Here is a 14,677-nt window from a genome sequence, read left to right on the forward strand (position 1 = left end):
CCTCACTCTCATACACTCTTTGCTCCTCATAGGAAGCCCAGAGGGTTCTATTTCCCTGTGGCAGGCTGGCAGAGAGCCCCTCTTCAGGGCTTTCTCCAGAATACCCATCCAGTCAGCCAGGGAATCATATGGGGCTGAGATGGGGTGAGGAGGAACAGGAAAGAGAAAGATGAGCTTTTCAAGCTTAATAGACATGTGCAGCAGCCTCCAGAACCACCCATGTGGTTTTCTTAAGTTAGGGTTAAAGGCTACAGTTGAGCAAAACTCCAGGCTCCCTGCAGCCCAAACTTCTCCCCTTCCCTTGCCCCCTGCTTCTTCCTTCCCAGTTTCAGTCTGCGCAGCCCTGTCCCTCCACTGCGCCACTTCTGCCGCTCGCTTCACTGCAACACAAGACAACTCCATTTGCTAGCGGGTCAGACAACCAGCCATGCACTTCTGCCACAGTAGTTCTCTAACAAGGCAGTGAGCTGAATTGGCTCAGCAAAGTGCCCGGGTCAGCACAAGGCAAAGGGCTGGAGTAGTTTGGGGGACACCAGCCCTCACTGTTTTCAGCAACAGCTAACTGTTGAATAAGCTCTGCAAGACCATATAATCAGTCGCCAAGAAAACCCTGAAGGTGTTCTCAAGGACTCTGCATACACTGATGGGTTAAAAAGAGATAAGTCTTCTCACTCTGTATGCTCCCCATGTTATACTTGAAAATCTGTTTAGGTTTCAGGTGCCCAGCTCCCTGACCAGCCCGTCCCGTCGCTGCATGAGCAGCAGGGCTGGCACACTGGAAAGGGCAATGAATGGGAAAAGCAGTAAGGGCATGGCAGCATCAGGATTGACCTCAGCTTGGGTAAGCTGCAGTTAAACCATATCCTGCTCTGCCCTGGGATGAGCCCAGGAGCCTAGTTATCTCTGCCAGTTTTTGGTCCAAATGCTGTCATGCTTCCTGCAAAGGCTGGAATCAAAACTAGAGTCAGTAATCCCAGCCACAGAGAGCTCTATGATGACTTCTAGTGTAACTGTTTATCTTGCAGTGACTGACTTGAGAGGGTCCCTGCTCCTTTTTCTAGCTGCAAGGGACACGCTGACCCTGCTACATTTATCACAACTCAAAATTAAAAGAGGTTGACTGTATACAATAGCTGATCCCAAAAGCAGAACAGCTATATGTTCAGTACCTCAGGTTCTTCCCAAAAGACTATGATTTCTTTTTGACTGGGACCCGGATTTGGTATGTTCGTGAAGCTCCCACCCCAACAAGCTCATGGTCTATACCAGGATTAAACAAACAATAACAAAAGCACTTTAAAGTCTTTTACCTTTCTTGAAAGCTAGGCCTGTCTCTTTGACACCGTTCACATAAAGCCGACGAATCCCTTCTTCTTCTACGGAGGACAGAGAGAAACCTAGGGAAATACCCAGTGAGATGGTTAGAAAAAGCCAACCACTTCCAGCGTGTCCTTATAACTGCAAGCAGGACAGGTAAGGTTGTGCTGTCCCTGCAGCTAGCAGTCAGGAATTCCTCCCTTCCCTTTTCCCATAAACCTCATCAGATGTAAAGGGAAAGTTGAAAAATGAAAGTGGCTTTAACAAAAACCTGAATTGAATTTCTGAGTTTCTATATAAATCATCTACAACTTGAGGATACCACAGCTGCAAAATGTTGGAATAGACTTCCAATTCTCTTGCCACAAAAGTCACTTCAAGAAGTTTTGCAGTTTGCAGACAAAGCTGCACAGAGATGTGGTTTGTGACCCAAACTGACAAAAGTTAGGAAATTGAGAGCTATGGCTGACATGACATTCTGAACTCAGACAACAGCGCCTGCTAAAGCAGAATGCTAACTTTTACTTTTTAAAATTCCTGGACTGGACAAGTTTGTAAAAACATTGGTTCCTCTTCTCCTCCTTTCTGTTCTCAGCTGCTCCTGGCACAACCTGCTATTTACTAAGTCTCAGCTCAGGGCACATTTTATAGCTACGTGAAGAGACACATAGGCCAGCCTTATAATGGAAGTACATTAGCAACATTAAGACATAGCCTTAATTTAAACAGTGCAAATGGTCAAATGGTACTGTTACGTTTGGTTTTGGTGATTTTTCTGCCACTTGCATTTGACACTGTGTAAGATAACAATATTTAAAGGAAACACAATGTGGTTAGTTAAACAGGGTTTATTTATTTACTATTGAGAGTTATCTAAAGCAGAACATTTGCCTTTCTGAAACTTTACTCCCTAAGTGGGTGTAGGCAACCATTTGCTCTCTTTTTCCCACTAGAAAAACATTTACAAACCTCTGGGGGGAGACGCTTGTTTGACATGGAATCAGCCACCAGCCAAGAGGAAGCAGATGTGCTGGGAGCCTATTCCGACTTTGTGAGTCCCTTCAAGTTGGTGCATATGGATGAGAAGTTATTTTTTCATCCATCATTTAAAAAAAAAGAAAGGAGAGGGAAGAATGTGGCAGCCTAGAAGTGAGGAGCATATGGCCCTTCATGACTTAGTGAGCTACTTGGAATCTGAATGCGAGCTCCTCAGCCTGAATAAAATGAAATTTGTGAAGCTCACTCAAGACATCAACTTTGGCAGAGAGAAAAACTCTTGACTAAACAAAAGAGCAGCTGTAAAAAAATAGTAGCTATTGGTTGTCATTACTGCAAAGCCTACCTGGAAACCCCTTAACCAGAAGCACAGTGGAGCATGTCCAAGACTGCAGTTTGAGTCAGCACAAATTATCAGTTACTAATACCATCACCCTTTTGCAATTTAAATGCTGGTTTGCAGCCAACTACCATACAGTCAAAATAAGGCTGAGTTGCATGTCAAGTTCTCACTGTGGCTAACAGTGAAGATTAGCACATCCAAGCAGTTCCAAGCTCCCATTCTCCTCCATGAGAAGACCTCTGCCTCCCCCCCTCAGGGCTAAGTGCAAATGTAGTTGCTTTTTAATTTGGCTTTCATTAAAAAAAAATATCCAGAGCGGAACGGGAGTAAGGAGCAATTATATGTGCTGTCACCACCTTTAAGAGATGTGAGATGGGCAACTGGCAACAGCCTTGAAATGGTCATCTCACAAATACACTCAACCCCTCTGCAGACAGGGTGTGTGACAGTGTCCCAAGTATGGATAAACTGTTTTATTTTCACAGTTGTGATGTGGCTGGATTGGGTCAACAATTTGAAGCAGCACTCCTGTCCCACTGCAGTGCCAGTGCCAGTGCGTGCTTTCACTACCATGCAGTAAAGCAGAGCCGGGAACTCAGCCAGATGGGAAATACCTCCGTCAAGTCTGCATGTGTGTGTGTGTGTGTGTGTGTGTGTGTGTGTAGATACATGCACACTTGCATACATCTATACACTTGCATATATGCATAAAGATGCATGTGCAGTTTGTATGTAGACATGCAGTACAACTGTACAGTTTCCATCTGGCTGAATTCTGCAGGTGCTCCACAAACACGTGTACCAGCACCGCATGAGAGGAAGGGCAGGAGTGGGTGGAAGCAACAGCAATTGCATAAGCTGGCGTCACTGCCAAAAAGATTATTATCAAACTGTGCACAGACTCTGAAACACAGGTGTGAAGAGATGGGTGGTGACCCAGACAGAGCCTTTTCTTCACTGCAAAGTTTTGATGACAGGAGAACAAAAGTCTGCATCTATGAGTGCACATGGCCTCACCGAACCAGCACAGTACCTGAACAAATCCGCCTCCAGAAAATTACCTCAGTCCCCTGAGACAAGACAGTTGCTAACAAAAATGCCAGTACGTTCCCAGTACATACAGGAGCAGGAAGCAATAGGTTCTTACTGCTGGTGCACCCCGATTCCTGCCCACACAACCTTTGCAAAGAGGCTGGTACCAGTGGAAAAGGCAAGAACATATGTACCCAGGCATCGGTAACAGCATCACATTGACAGATCTAACGCTGGCAAGGTCCGAAACACTGGCCAGACACTTACCACAGGCACGCTGGTGGGAGTAGAAACACTAGGAAATGTTCCCAGGTGAGCTTTCCCTGAAATGCTCTGCTCTGTATTCTTTACGTCACTTGAACTCATGGTGTGCTCAGGCACGACGGTGAAGCTGCTCCAAAGGCCCGCTAATGCCTGAAGGCGCAAGCTCTGCCCCCTCCCCAGCACCAGGATCTCTTAGCTGGCCCAAAACAGCTTGCAAAGCCAGCAGGCAGCTATTAACTTATTTTATTATCTTACCTTTCTGCCAGGCTAGTGAGCTGAACTGGCCCTTAGTGAAAGTGTTTCACCTCCCTGTCTTTGATACTATGTCTGTTAAATGGAGATAACAGCACTAAGTCTACATTGTCAGGATTAATGAATAGCTGCTTGTGAAGTATCTTGAAAATTCAAGGTGATTTACAAGTATTATTATTGCTATAGCTGGAATACTAGCAACAGGTAATGTCACTAATGATTTTCATAATCTCATCCATTTTCAAAATGAAGACTTTTCCAGTTCTTCTGGAGGAATCAAGGCACAGGGAATATGGACATATGTTTTTGAAATGGGAAAGAAGTATGAGGCTTGAACAAAGCTGCACAGCAAAAACAAGCAATCATCAGAATAAAAAGTTCCTTAGCACTCTAGATGTTCAGTTTTGGTACTGGCTTCTGACACTGTTCCCAGCATGTGAAGTACCTGTGAGGGGCTGAGCCTCCAGCGCTGCCCAGTCGACTGAAAATCAATCTCAAAGGCAGTCCCACTCACACAACGACTTACACAGGTGCTCAGATGCTTGAAGACTGTGCAGTCACATTATCAATTTAGGTTTTTCTCAAAACAAAATGAGTAGTAAGAACCCTTAAGCAACCCTGTTAAAAAGATCCTATGCCAAAATTTTAAAGCTCTGATCTTCATGTTGCCGTAGCTTGTGGATGTGCTGTAGCCTTCTCTCAGGATTGTAAAAGCATGCATTGGCAACGTTAGTTCTGTACAGATACTAAAAGAACTAAAAACTGAAGCGTACCAAACACACAAGACGGGAAAGGATCTCTAGCCCTCCCCAGCACTGAGACTTCACCTCTGCTCCCCCACACGCAGGTATTTCAGCACACGCTTGCCACTATATGAACACATAGTACTGCTTCTATGAGACACATACAGACTACAGGAATTCTGCTGCCATTTAGAGTCAAAGTAAGTTTTGTCATTTTCTTTCAATGAGAGCAAAGTCAGCTTTTTTGGGGTGCATTTAGCATTCACTCCCTGCAGGGCTGGAGCCACTGAACAGATACATCCCATGGGTCACACAGCTTATCTCATTTCACAGGAAATGACAGCGCATTTCACGGTCTTTCCCATCTATCACTTAAAAACAGAGAAGAAAAAGAAATAAACAGGAAATGCCACAATACCCCCAACTCTTGCAGTGCTTTCAGGCACAGTATAATTATTGAACCTAGGGCCATCGCTGTGCTGGTTAATACTACTCTCTTAGGCCTTCAATATTCAAATTGCAGTCAGTACCACTGCTTTGTAGCAGAGTTCAATATTCAAATGGCCTGCAGCTGTATAGTAAGCAGTTTGGGGATTCAGAATTATTCTAGTCATTAAACCAGAATATTTAGATAAACAGTAAAAAGATGTAGATTGGCTTCCCACAGGGTAGATTGCACAAATAACTTTAAAATACACTGCAGAACTGTAATAGCCAGAACAAAGGGCAAACTCACCAGGCTGGAGGTTTGTAACTTGAAATACTTAAAAGCTAAGAAATAAGACCACCTCCTTGTAAAGACTGAGGATTTTGCTGAGATTACGCAGTGAGGACTTCCCCTGTTTTATATTTTACGCACAGACCTGTATTACGTGTCACATTCTGTCTCTGGGAGTACGGAGGGCATCCTTGAGGGCCAGGCATGCACTCCTCAGGAATGGCAGTGCAAGACAGGGATGCACCTTGTGTGCCCACAGCAGGCAGGGCAAGAGGCCAAGTAGCCTCTCCTGAAACAGCTTCCTGGCTGCAGACCTTGAGATGCCTTGTACCCACAGCGATGCTCCTGGCAGCATCCCCGCCATCGCGCTTGGTGGAAGGGGTGAAGAGAGGGAGAGCCTGCTAATCTGCTAGCAGCGTCAAGCCACAGCAGCAGCCCTCTCCCAAGCCTTACTGCAGGGCCCCTGTGAACGCCACGATGCAGGCATTCATGCAAGATGTGACAACTGACAAAGGATGCTGTTTTCCACCAGCGCTCAGTTGCACAACCTTCATAGGTGGTGTTTTAAGAAACTACAAGAACAAGAAAACATTTGTCGTTTCTGCCACCATAGTTCTCATCAAAGAGCTGCACATCCTACAGCTTGAGCACCAGTGCAGTACAAATAAAACCATCCTGCTTTAGGGCGGGGGAGTGAGCTTTCTGTGGATGGCACAGGAATCAGATGTGCTTTTCTTATTGTGTTCAACAGGCCTTACAGGTATATCAATGAATATCAAGCAAGAACCTGCTCACATCAGAATTGATTTGGTAGAAAAGTGAAAACAAATCAAGGAGAAACTCACCGTAAATATCAGAGGATGCATCAGACTTCTCTATTTGAATGTGCTGTGTAATTTTCTGACAGATTTCTATTTCTTTGTACAGCTGAATAGAAAAAAAAACCACAAAAATATGTTACCGTGGGAGGACATATCAATTGTAATCATTTTGAACAGATTTTTTTTTTAATTATAGTCAGAAGAAATAGTCATTATTTATCAAACAGTTTTTCTCCACGTGTGAGATGCATTCATAGTGTCACTATGCTTTACTGTTAGAACACAGTTAAAGAGGAGGAAGCAGTGTTTTAATACTGCCAACATAAAAGCAGGGATACATCTATTTCACTCGGTCAATACCATTTTGAGTGCACAAGAAATAGAGCTTCCATTACTGTTTTCATATTTTATGGGTAGTCATCATTCAACATTTTTACGTTATTTTGATTAAGATATTGCAGGAATTAAATTATTTGATAGTATTTAAATCACAAGGAGGGATTTTGTTTCACAAATACATTTCTTAACTGTTAGAAGACTATCAGATCCGACATGCAGCTCTTTCTTAGCATGACATTTCACCTTTAACACATTTATGTTTATTTGTACTGAGAAAAGCCTCCAAGTCTTCGAAATGGTCATTAACATCCTTCCTGGGAGACCAGCGCAAATTCACACCTAGGTAATAACCCAGAAGCCTACGCAGGCGGGTGCAATTCACTCTGCCTTTCAGGAGCCAAGCAACACCTCAGCAGGGCTGCATCCCTCCACCACAGCTCACACATTTTGCGCTTTTAAATCACTTACGTTCTCCTGTCTCGTGTGGCATGCTATTGTACCCGGGTCCTACCCCGAGCTCCAAACAAAGGAGCTTGTATAGGGGTCTGTCACCCAACTCGAGGCAGGGAAATCCCACTTTCCCAGACACAGTCTGCTATTTAGAGGCCCTGAGTTGCTATCTTTGGGAGTCAGCCCTGACTTACTCCTTGTAAGATAGCCTGAACATATGGAAATCTCTGGCTCAGCACAGGTTTGAAGCTGTTTTTTCCATAGCACAGGCTAGCACTTAAGTAACAAACCATCCTTTTGTCTTTGGAAAAAATCATACTTACAAGTGAATGAGAGCCCACAGGTAAATATTAATTTTGTTTACATACTGGTATGAGTATGTAAAAAAGCAATTCACAATAATTAACATTTTGAAACTAAGTGCCATCAGTGTTTGGACTGAAGCACTTAAACAACTTCATTAAAAAATAAACGTAAATCATTAGTAAAGGGTTTCTTTAACGAAAATATCATTTTATCTCCTGCTTATTTCAGCACTTACACATCTGTTTAATTGTAAATATTAGGTTTTACAGAACAGTTACATACCCATTTAAATGGTTGTATATAGTAAAATAAAATGTAAAACTAAATAAGGATGCCATGCTAGCAATATTTTTAAATGCAGTTTTCAAATATAGGAACATATTACTCAGAACCTAAAAAAGAGTTAAATGACATTTACAAAAATCTCAGCTAGATTTCAGCAAGGGTTTTAAAAAAAGAAGAAAAAAAGTGAAAATTGCAGTATTTTCAGAACAAAACTTGAGTCTGATCCCTGCAGTCATCTAAATGGAGAGGTTTGATAGCAATACCAGGAGCATCCCAGGGGGTTTGCTAGGCACCGGGGAGTGCTCAGGGAGAGGATTTCTTCCTGACAGCAGCAGCATTGCCCCTTTGAACTGCTCCAGTCCCTCACAGTGTTTCTTATAGCAGCTTTGGGATGTTATAATTGTTATTATTATTGCTATTGTCATCATTGTTCTTCCTCAAGATTTTATCTTCCTTGCCCTTTTTCCCTTTACCACTTCTGGACTTGTCCCAGCACCCTTTCCCAGGGGTATCTTTTCCAGCAGCCCCAATGCCTTCACCTCAGCCTCATCCTACCTACAAGATTTTTGGGGAGGTCTCTGGTCTCCTGCTTCCATCTAAAAGTGTCATCTTACCCAAAGTAGAAAGTCTGGCACATCAAGTTTCAGCCAAAACACTCCAATGCTTTGTTTACAATAAAAGGTGCTTAAAAGTATTACTGCCTGGTACAGCACCTAATGCTAAATGCTTTCCCCTGAACCCTTAGTAACATTTTTTACACTTAATAAACTGAGCTCATAAATTTTTGAAAGACTGTATCAGAGCACAAAGCATCACCATTAATGCTTTGGAGAAGAACGGAATATGGATATTTCATCTCAATTTCTTATTTAAATACACTTGATACCTTCTGCAAGAAAAGGGAATATCATCCTAACAAACTATGTTTACCTTTTCTGTAGCAACATATGTATGTAAAAGCATTTTAGTAGATGGAAGATACCTCTAGTAAGGTGACATCCACATTAGACAATATTATACACAGCTACTCAGGAGACTACAAAAATAGAGGCATTACTTTTATCACACTGCACCAGAATAATTTAATTAAACACTTAAATAAAGTAACTCGAATTTTCTAATGAAACAAGCATACACACACAAGCAAACATAAAAATGTGTATTGTTTTAATGTTACTTCATTAGATATAACCCTGCAGCACCTATCTATATTACAGTCTTTCGACATGTACACAGTCCCATTGACCATAGAGTTTTGGTTTAATTTCAGTTTTTCAGAATAAACAATAACTGATGACTATGTCAATCCTACGTTCTCCTAACACAAGACAAGTCACGCAAGTCCTGCCAGGCAATGAAAGTTAAAATCTGTCTCCTCTGAGTTTTAATTTTTCCCAACTATATTTCACTTCCCAGTCTTAGTACTTCACTAACACTTTCTCACTCTTTTGTTGTTGTTGTTGTTGTTGTTGTTGACAGTGCTAATGGCAAACCCCAGAAATTCTTTACTAAATTAACAAAAGCATCCATAACTGGTAAAGTTTTACTTTTTATAAATAAAACAGCCACCAATGTAGAGGGCTTTAAAAAGCTTTACAGTATGCATGTGTAAAATCATAGAGTTAAAGCATGACACTAATTCTGTTTGGTCTTTTTTTTTAATCTTTCTTTTCAAAATTCCTTTGAAGTCTGCTTTTGAGATGAATGATATGAAAACATCCAACTAAAGCAATTAGGAGAGTATATTCTCACACATAACTACAGAGCTTTTTAACCTCAACGGTGACCTTCCCATCTAGGAGGAAAAAACCCAACAACAAACTAACCAAACAGCAAAAAAACCCCACCAACTACTTGTGTATTTCCCCCCTCTTTAAACATCAAGCAAAGTGATCCAAACAAGAAATACTCAGGTCTTAACACTATGTCTTTAAAACCACCGAGGACAATATGTACAACAGGAAAAGGCAATATTGAGAGAAGTTAAGCTTAAATGTATGTTACAATGACTTTCACACGTTACCTGTGGCTGTTGCTTCTCGCCCTCTTCCACACAGACACATGCATGCACAAACCTAAAATAAACACCAACTCTCTCCTCAAGATGAAATGTTTGGAGAGATTACTTAACTGTAGGCCAATTTGCTATGGTCTGCAAAGCACAGTAATTGCAAGTTTAGAAACATAATTCTGCATATTACAAATGTCAGATAAACACTAATTAATAGTGTCCTACCAAGTGTCATTTAATTTTGCTTAGTAGGTAGCATTACCAGTTCATAGATATCCTCTTCTGGCTTTGGTACATAAAATTGAATCTGGTTTTCAATCAGGAATTTAAGACGCAGGTAGTGAGCAGAGTGATCCAGCTGGTGTGTCTGCAAGAAACGGAGAAGAGGCTTTAGAAGAGAAAAGCAGCGGCTCACATCAACTATACTTAGAAGATGGCCTGACACTCACAGGGAGGAAAAGATGGGGATGCCCCAGCACCATCTTTCACTAGAGGCCCATGATCTCCTAACCTGAACAAGAACCTGAACCTTCTCCACTTCCCCAGAATAAATGTTCATCTAACCACTGACCAGGATGTCAAAGGCAGTGCTAGAACTCTAGGCAGCCTCTTCAGTTCTGCTCATCTGGCAATTCTGCTCCATCCCATGCTATTGCAGAAATAAACAAACTCTATTACAGTAGAAGACTCAGAGCATACCTTTGTATACAAAGGGCATTTAAAATCACAAGAAGGAAAATGAACATTCTGCTAACAGAGAAAAATGTAATAGGAAAGCTTTTTTTTCTGTTTGTTTTGGTGTTTTTAGCATCTTCATAATTTAGTGTTAGTATGATGTGGTACGTTTCAAGCAAGGTTATACAAATAAGAAGTCTGTACGTCCCCTAAATTCAAAACAGCTCAAGATAGGCTGGCTTTAGAAAGCTAAAAGAAGCCAAGAACTGCATACTGAATTACATCCCAGTGGAAACAGGTCACACCATTTCAATGAATTAGTTATAATTAGCTGAGGATATGGCATTTGGTCTGGGAGATGCTAACGACCTTTTCTCAGTATGATTAATAAGCTTGATTTAAGCAGAGGTTAATGCAGTGTGTAATCAAAACATATTAGAATGATGATAAACACAAAGGATGTCATTCAGAAGTTACTTTCAAAGTTTGTTAACTGTTGATTAAAGCTAATAAAAAAATCCTAAAGTGATTCACAAATACAGGAGGCAATTTCTCCTCGCTGTCACTTTTGAAATCCCATTATTATATGCTTTTATCCATTGGCCTTTCCATTTTATACAAGTAAATTACCAAATTTTCCTAGGTTGTACTAAAAACAATGGCTCATCTGAAAATTCATGCAAGAATGTCATTGCTGCCTAGGTATTATGTTTTTTAAAGGCTCGCTTATCCAGTTCAAGCCAAGACGATGATACACCGGGACTCAGCTGACTGATCACACAGCACAGATGATGAGTAACGTACACCGAGTGACCTGTGGAAAAGATCACACACTGACCTAGCAAACCCTTCAGCAAATACTCAGAGAACAGTGAACGTTTTTGAAAGTCGGGGTTATTCCATGAATAAAAAAGAGCTACCAAGAAGAAGAGAAAAAAAAAAAAAAGACAGATCTATTGCTGCCCTCTACGTAGCGCTGCACTCAAATATGTCCAACTCAAAGACCAAATTATCCTCATAAGAAATTGAGTACCTGAAACGGCATAACCTCCGTAATCCGTACAAATACCTAGTTAATTAAATAAGGAATTTGAAATCTATCAAAGGCCAAAATAAAAAGAGATTAATATAGGAGATCCTTACCCTGTCCCCTCTTTTTTCTTTTTTGATAAACATTTTGCACACTTTGCTCATTGTTTCCTGACTGTTTTCACTAGTTTTCTCTTACATGCACACATACACAAACAGCCCAGAAATTAAAGGGAAGCAGAACTGGTTTTAATTGTTCAGAAATTATACATTGGAGTCCTAGATTAGTTTCTGGCCAGATTAATTTACTATCCCTAGGCACAAACTGAAGAACGCCTTGCACGCTAATTAAACACAATCATACAGAGAAGACATAAACCCACAGACTGCACGCCCCACGTCCAGAGGGAGAAATCCATGATAAGTTTTTCTGAAAGTCCCTGAAATGCTTGAGCCATTTACAGCAAAGACAGCGGGGAAAAAAAAAAATCTACATGTAAAAACCATATTAGCAGAAAAGAGAGCCAGGCAACTCGGCAGCTTCCTTCTGTCACCACAGTGTTGCCTTCCCCGGGTCTCCTGAGCCGAAGCTCTCGTACACATCCTGCATTTCATGCAGCGTCACGCACAGCCACCGCACAAATGCCGGTCAGCCAGACTTATGTTGACAAGTTACATGTCACCAACAAAAGCCCAGGGTTGGGAGAGAGCCTCCGTCCACAGCCAGGCATTCATGTTGCTTCCAACAGCGGCTCTGTACACCCTCCCCTTGCAAAGGAGACCCAAAGGGACGCTTTCCAGCCTGCCCCAGGCCAGCAGAAATCACAGCCTGCCGCAGAGGGACATGAGTTTATCCAGTCTGGGGCCTTGAGCCGCTGGGTGCAGTCCAGGAGCTGCCTTAGCTGCACTGGCAGGGCAGGGAGCCCATGCTCAGCCGCCCCAGGCTCCCCACAGGGCTGGGGGCACCCACCACCACCAGTTCAGAGCCAGCAGCCACCCTGAGGTAGGGGCAGGGTGTGCTCACACCTGCCTGCAACCAGCTCTGCAGCCTGCGTCCTGATAGAATCACAAAAGAGCAACCTTCCCCACAGGCAGCGGCTTGATCTACGGTCCCGGCGGACAATGACAGGGCTTCTGCCTGCTTTGATACGAGCACTGCATCAGGCACGGAGGTGACCATGGACGCCTCCATTTTCACACCTGTCTTTGCTTACGAGAAAATTATGTGTGCTGGCCATTTTAGAGAGCAGGAGGGAGCCAAATGCAAGATGACCAATGCTGCACTGAAGCCCTGAACTATGGCAGAGCATGGCATCATCTGAAGAGGTCAGTGGGTAAAACTCACATGTATTTTGAGCCACTCATTTCTCCCAAGAAAAACCATCAGCCAGGGCGGATGCCGTTCATCCATGACATTGCAACCCCATCCAAGTCAGGCAATGAGAGCCGTCACCATTAAAGCTGTCACAGTGCAGCACAGGAGCCACACCATTTAGTTCCTTAACATTTGTACAGCTGCAGCAAGGCTTTGTCTACCTCAAAATTGTACATTAGTTAAACTGTTCCAAATAGGGGCACGATTTTCTACTGAAGTGAAAGGAAAAGGTCCTCTTAAAGTGGAGATGGCCAGTCTGCCCTAAAAGCCATACCATTAACCCACTTTTTTTTGTTGCTGCTCTAGCTGCATCCATATGCAGGAACGTGGGAGCAGAAACAGGGCAGCTTTAACAATATTAATATCCTTTCAAGACCACCCAAAATACCTTTTAGCAGTCCAAATAAGCTTCTTGGTTTATTTATTTCTCTCCTAATAACTCTGGCTATGTCTGGACTAAATTAAGCAGCTAACCCAATTTAAAGCACAACCTGACAGCTTCATCAACGTGCTCTTGAAGAAGAATTTACAGCCTGGGGTGTGATCGAATTCAACAGGCTGTGTCGTGTAGTGGGTTAGCACACAACCCAAACTATTCATCCATTTTGGCTTGCTTCTAGTTAAAGCAAAGGACAAGCGCATTCTTTCAGTTTGGTGGGGAAGACCTTCATTAGAGCTGAAATTACAGCCTCATGGAAAGACACTAGCCATCCCACTGAATTACTCCAGCTTCACACTTGTGTGGCCCAAGCTTTTTCAGTAGGAAAACACCAGCTCAAAATCAAAGCAAGCCCAGAGCATCAGGCTTAACTTCTCAGAGACTTTGAACACAGACCCAGAGACCTAGGGGAAATCTGCTTCTTGCCCCCCATGCAGGTCTATTTGAAAAATGCAAATCATGAGAAAGCAGAACCTTTTTAGCTTCTTGCTCTTTATCCAGTTCAGTCAAAAGACTAAATGCCTTATAGTCTTCTATGCTTGATTTTTAGTATTATTCTCTCCACACTGGCTCTGTCTAAATCCATATACAATGTGTGTGTTTCTACTCACTTTTAAGACATACTATTATGCAAATGTTAGTAATACATATACAGACATTCACACTGATTACTATTATCCATAGGAAACAATTTAATGCATATATGTTGACTTTTCCTGCCTTCCAAGTGATGTTATTAGTTAAATCTTAGGAGAAATCTTCAAGAAACCACTTTAAAACATGCTTTATACTCTCCTCCCACCGATCTTGAATCATAAAAGTGTCACAAAGCAGCCTCCAAAACCTAACTCACTGTATAACAACTAGCAGCAATGTTAGTATAAGAACACACTTTTTACAACGACTCGAGAGCACTTGATGTTTTCCGACAGAATAATCAAGCTCAGTTTAATAGCACAGAGAGATTTAACCACATCTACAAATATGAAGAGGTTTATATGAAATGTAGATCTTGAAATGTTTACTATACCAGAACTTGACTGGTTCTCAGATGGCAGATGGCAAACTGATGTGAAATGATGTGGATCGGATAGTAAAGGGGAAAAAATGAGCTGAATGCAAGAGACAGAAGAAAGAGATTGATTATTAAATGCTACAGAAAATAAGGTCTCCATCAGTGTTTTCCAGACTGAAAACTCTTACAGAAAGGAAAGAAACAGATAACAGCTTTTCAAAAAACAAATACTCACCCACCTCCCCTTCTCCTTATACACCACCACCC

General features: G+C 42.1%; 1 protein-coding gene across 4 annotated transcripts in view; it reads right to left on the bottom strand.

The window, feature by feature from the left end:
* The window catches only part of TIAM1 (TIAM Rac1 associated GEF 1), a 152,972-nt gene that overhangs the window by 36,911 nt on the left and 101,384 nt on the right, over positions 1-14,677 (bottom strand). For all 4 annotated transcript variants that reach the window (XM_086764485.1, XM_086764476.1, XM_086764469.1 and 1 more), the window contains 3 exons: positions 10,140-10,244; positions 6,511-6,592; positions 1,311-1,397 (listed from right to left, as the gene is read on the bottom strand). In XM_086764485.1, coding sequence (XP_086620611.1) covers positions 1,311-1,397; positions 6,511-6,592; positions 10,140-10,244 — 274 coding nt within the window. The remainder of the gene's footprint in view (positions 1-1,310; positions 1,398-6,510; positions 6,593-10,139; positions 10,245-14,677) is intronic.

Source organism: Chlamydotis macqueenii, chromosome 1, assembly GCF_036417535.1.
Source record: "Chlamydotis macqueenii isolate bChlMac1 chromosome 1, bChlMac1.mat, whole genome shotgun sequence".
NCBI classification, from domain to species: domain Eukaryota; kingdom Metazoa; phylum Chordata; class Aves; order Otidiformes; family Otididae; genus Chlamydotis; species Chlamydotis macqueenii.